The sequence below is a fragment of the Corticium candelabrum genome, chromosome 9 (genome assembly GCF_963422355.1).
Source record: "Corticium candelabrum chromosome 9, ooCorCand1.1, whole genome shotgun sequence".
NCBI lineage: Eukaryota > Metazoa > Porifera > Homoscleromorpha > Homosclerophorida > Plakinidae > Corticium > Corticium candelabrum.
Window position 1 is genome coordinate 3,055,003 of NC_085093.1, and position 5,000 is coordinate 3,060,002.

The 5,000-nt window shown below is 41.5% G+C and overlaps 1 protein-coding gene across 2 annotated transcripts in view; it reads left to right on the top strand.

Moving 5' to 3' along the window:
• LOC134184340 (leucine-zipper-like transcriptional regulator 1) overlaps nucleotides 1–5,000 on the top strand; it is a 9,263-nt gene that overhangs the window by 2,006 nt on the left and 2,257 nt on the right. For both annotated transcript variants that reach the window (XM_062652007.1, XM_062652008.1), the window contains exons 5-18: nucleotides 606–705; nucleotides 1,789–1,872; nucleotides 1,934–1,988; nucleotides 2,043–2,182; nucleotides 2,396–2,542; nucleotides 2,803–2,857; nucleotides 2,922–3,032; nucleotides 3,087–3,179; nucleotides 3,238–3,333; nucleotides 3,393–3,489; nucleotides 3,906–3,973; nucleotides 4,030–4,146; nucleotides 4,626–4,748; nucleotides 4,828–4,873. In XM_062652007.1, the coding sequence (XP_062507991.1) occupies nucleotides 606–705; nucleotides 1,789–1,872; nucleotides 1,934–1,988; nucleotides 2,043–2,182; nucleotides 2,396–2,542; nucleotides 2,803–2,857; nucleotides 2,922–3,032; nucleotides 3,087–3,179; nucleotides 3,238–3,333; nucleotides 3,393–3,489; nucleotides 3,906–3,973; nucleotides 4,030–4,146; nucleotides 4,626–4,748; nucleotides 4,828–4,873 (1,332 nt within the window). The remainder of the gene's footprint in view (nucleotides 1–605; nucleotides 706–1,788; nucleotides 1,873–1,933; nucleotides 1,989–2,042; nucleotides 2,183–2,395; nucleotides 2,543–2,802; nucleotides 2,858–2,921; nucleotides 3,033–3,086; nucleotides 3,180–3,237; nucleotides 3,334–3,392; nucleotides 3,490–3,905; nucleotides 3,974–4,029; nucleotides 4,147–4,625; nucleotides 4,749–4,827; nucleotides 4,874–5,000) is intronic.

Genomic DNA, 5,000 nt, shown 5'->3' on the forward strand with positions numbered 1-5,000 from the left:
TTATTTTTTAATATTTATTTTATTTTATTAGCATTTATATATTATTTACTATATATTTTAATGAATGAATTAATTATTATTAATTTAATATTTTTTAATTTATTTGTGAGCATTTATTTATTATTTACTATTAATTTTATTAATTAATTTATTATTATTAGTTTAATATTTTTAATTTATTTTGTGAGCATTTATTTATTATTTATTATTAATTTTATTAATTAATTATTATTAATTTAATATTTTTAAATTTATTTTGTAAGCATTTATTTATTATTTATTATTAATTTTATTAATTTAATATTTTTTAATTTATTTTGTGAGCATTTATGTATTATTTAGTATTAATTTTATTAATTAATTTATTATTATTAATTTATTATTTTTTAATTTATTTTATTAATATTTTTGCTAATTATTGGAAAGAAGGGAAATAGCTAGTGTATTGTCAATATTCTCATTGCTTGGTCATTCAGTTGGCTACATTTGACTCTCTACTACATGCAATAGAAATATGAAATTTTAGTTTTATAGTTTTTTGTCATGCCCACATTGCTTGGTTGCAATCCTGTGTATTTTTGTTTTACTTTTACTGATTTTTGTAGGTGATATTTATTCTAATTCCAATCTTCGTAATAAGAATGATCTATTTGAGTATAAGTTCACGACGGGTCAGTGGTACGAGTGGAGAAACATCGAAGGACGGTAAGGAATCAGACTTTGGTGGTCGAGATGTTGTGCTAGAGTGAAGTGTTTGTGTACTGGTATTTGTATGTGTTATAGACAGCGAATGCCTGTTTCAGAAGTTGTGTGTTCTCCATCCATCTGTCCATCTGTGTCTGTCTATTTGTTTGTCCATCCGGTCTGTCTGTCTGGTTTCTGTCTGTCTGTCTGTCTGACTGTCTGTTTGTCTGTCTGTCTGTCCGTCTGGTCTGTCTGTCTGTTTGTCTGTCTGTCAATACATATATTTAAAATTTCAACACTATTACATTCTAAATGGTTCCAGCAAGGAAAAGGAAAACATGCTACAACAATGTCCGGTGACCCTTACGGCCGCTTACTACGTAGGACGATTAATTAACTGTACGCTATAAGCAGTACAACTGTTGTTGCTAAAAGAAAGTCTACATAGTTTTCTTGAGAGCACTTGTGCATTGCATCTCTGGAGGCTAACGGACAGGCAGCGTCTCCAGTATGTCTTGAACTCGCCACTGTTTGGGTGTCCATCTTCATCTACAGATAATAGGGACAGATGATGTAGAAATTGGTGGGCTTTCCATCCCAAGCGGCCGTAATGCTAAAAACCAGAGGGATGCAATTGGATGCATTTCCCATAGCATCAATCTCTTTGCTGTATTTTTCCGTCTTTTGTGACTCTCTTTTGGCAGCAGCGGCTCCATCCACCTTAGAGGCTTGTTAGATGATGTCCGTCCATCCGGTCTGTCTTTTTGTCTGCCTGTCCTGTCTCCATCTGTCTGTCTCTTTGTCTGTCTGTCCGTCTGTCTGTCTCTTTGTCTGTCCAGTCTGTCTGTTTGTCTGTCCGTTTGGTCTGTATATATGTCTGTTTGTCTGTCTGTCCGGTCTGTCTGTCTGTTTGTCTGTCTGTCTGTCTGTCCGGTCTGTCTGTCTGTTTGTCTGTCTGTCCGTCCAGTCTGTCTGTTTGTCTGTCCGTCCGGTCTGTATATATGTATGTCTGTTTGTGTGTCTCAAAACTATGTATCAACTGCTTTGATGATCTGACATTACCATATCACTGCTTATCCTGTTGTGCATTCAACTGTTCTTCAGGCTCCCTCCTGCACGGTCTGCACACGGAGCTGCAGTGTATGATGACAAACTGTGGATATTTGCCGGCTATGATGGCAACACAAGGTCATCTTAACACAATAAATTGTTCACTACAATACATAATGTATTCGTTGTGTTTGAGCAGACTAAATGATCTTTGGATGATTCCTCTTAACTCTCCAATCTCACAGTGGGAAGAGGCAAGAGACACTGTAATGTGTTGAGTTGTGCCTTGTATGATTTGTGTTGTGCAGGTGGTACAGAATGGGGATGGCCCACCAACATGCTGCAACTTCCCTGTTGCTGTAGACAGAGACAGCATGTTTGTATTCTCTGGTCAGAGCGGAGCAAAGATCACTAATAATTTATATCAATTTCACTTCAAGGACAGACGGTGCGGTGTGTGCGTGTGCACACGTGTGTGTGTGTGCATGTGCGTGTGTATCTATGTATCTGTCTGTGTGTCTGTCTGTCTGTCTGTCTGTCTGTCTGTCTACCTATGTACCACAACCACAGATATCACTCAAATGGATACCCCACAATACAGTCCAAATGGATGCACTTGCAGTTAGGTGATTGTGCATCTGACTTTGTATGTCCACTTCAGGTGGGAGAAGATAACTCCAGCCAATCTTCCTGCTGGTCTTTCGGCTCCGCCTCAACGTCGATACGGACACTCTATGGTGGCATTTGACAGTCAGTTGTATGTGTTTGGTGGAGCTGCTGACAATAAACTGCCTCACCAACTTCACTGGTAAATTTGTAGTTAACTGTGATATACAGATAGATAAACAAACAGACGAATGGGTTGATGAACAATGGAATATGGATAGAGGACAGACAGACAGACAGACAGACAGACATGCATCATGCATGTACACATGCCGCCTTGACACATTGACACACACACACACACACACACACACACACACACACACACACACACACACACACACACACACACACACACACACACACACACGACGTCGGATCCTCTGATCTCTGTGATTTCAGTTTTGATTTGGATCGGCAAGAATGGTCAGTGATTCAACCTTATCTGGACAGTGAAGTAAGTCAGTCTTTTCCCTTTCCACTCACATCCCACCAACTATAGTAACATTTATATGTACCAGTCCCCATCCGGTCGTCTCTTCCATTCAACTGCAGTAAAAGATGACGGTTTCTACTTGTTCGGTGGGACTGTCGGCGACAACACAAGAAGTGGAGAAATTTTTAGATTCCAAGTATGACCCACATCAACTTGTTCATATACCAATGACGTGATGTTTGATATGCAGTTCTCGACGTATCCAAAATGCACTTTGCATAACGACTTCGGCCGTCTGTTGACTAACAAGCAGTTTTGTGACGTCACGTTTATTGTTGGCTCTGTATGCATCGTTTGTTGTTGTCTCTGTTGTGCTGGTGGTTGGAGCTGTTGTTTAATAGGAGAAGAAGAGAACTCACGCGCATGCTAGTGTTGTTGCTGCTCGTTCGAGTGTCCTTCGAGATAAGATTGTTGCAGCTCGGAAGTTGACGAGATCGGTTGGTGGGTTTGACGTTGTTTGTTGGACTCAGAGAGATTGGGTGGTGTTTTGGTGTAGTTGTCTGTTGAAGTTGATCTGGAAGAAGTGAAGGCTGAGGCGTTTGGCATTGGAATGGTGTTTATGTATACGGATGCTATTCACACGTGCTTTCCTGGTGAGATGGACAGATGATGGGACAGACAGACAGAATGACAACGTGGATGGGTGGGTGAGTAGTCAGTTAGCCACACAAAACAGACAGACAGATTGAGTCAGACAAACAGACAGGCAGGCAGGCAGGTGGACAGACAGACAGAAAGACAGACAGACAGACAGACAGGCAAAGACAGACAGACAGGCAACGGCAGACAGACAGACAGACAGACAAGAAGGTGGACAGACACATAAGCAGGCAGGCAGGCAGACAGACAGACAGACAGACAGACAGATAGACAGACAAAGACACAGCCACCACAACATAGGCATGGCCATGTAGAACAACAGAGAGGCATAGCGAATTGCAAATACAATACTGTTCAATTCAGCCATCACAATAACAAGAACCCGTTACATCTAATGTATTGCATGTAGCCCAACTCAGTGGAATGTCAACAGACGAGATGAAACTAATGATGGAAGTGTACAGTCTGGCAAAGACGGTACATTGAGCTAAACGTTCTAACAAGACGAATCCAATGTTTCTGGTAATTTCTAGCTGAGATTGCGACGACTGGAGCAGCTCTGCCTTTACTACATCGAGTCATCCATTGGTCATCAAAACGTGCTGCTGGCATTACAACAAGCCTCGGAATTTAAACTGAACTCCATCAAGGCATTGTCTGTCTGTCTGTCTGTCTAGTCGTCAATTTGTCTAGCCATTCAGACGTCTCAGTCTGACTCTGCATCTGTTTTGGCTGTGCACTGGTCTGTTTGGATGTTGATTCGTCAATATGTCTGTCCGTCTGTCCATCCATCTATCCATCTGTCTGTCTGTCCATCCGTCTGTCTGTCCATCCATCTATCTGTCTGTCTGTCCATCCGTCTGTCTGTCTATCCATCTGTCTCGTCCATCCATCCGTCTGTCCGTCAATCTGTCTGTCCATCCGTCCGTCCATCCATCCGTCTGTCCATCTCTCTGTCCATCCGTCTGTCTGTCCATCCCTCTGTCTGTCCATCTTTCCGTCCATCCATCCATCTGTCCGTCTATTCATCCGTCCATCTGTCCATCCCTCTGTCTGTCTATCTGTCCATCCGTCTGTCTGTTGTGTATTGGTAATCGTACTTGCTGTTCCTTCAACCATCATGTTGTAGGAATATTGCCTCAAATTCATTGTGAAGGATGCTAACTACAGGGCGGTAGTAATGAGTCCATTGTTTGATGACCTTGCAAAGCCACTGATGGTGGAGGTGATCAGGAGGAAAGAGCAACCGCAGGTCAGTCATGCAGATATATACAGCACAGTAACAAGCATCTGTCTTTCACTATGACTGCAATACATGTTTGAATGAATAGATGACGTCATTGTCTGATCTTGCAAATGCCCTGCATTTTGATGTTGGTAAGCGTGTGTGTGTGTGTGTGTGTGTGTGTGTGTGTGTGTGTGTGTGTGTGTGTTGTGTGTGTGTGTGTGTGTTTGTGTGTGTGTGTGTGTGTGTGTGTGTGTGTGTGTGTGTGTGTGTGTGTGT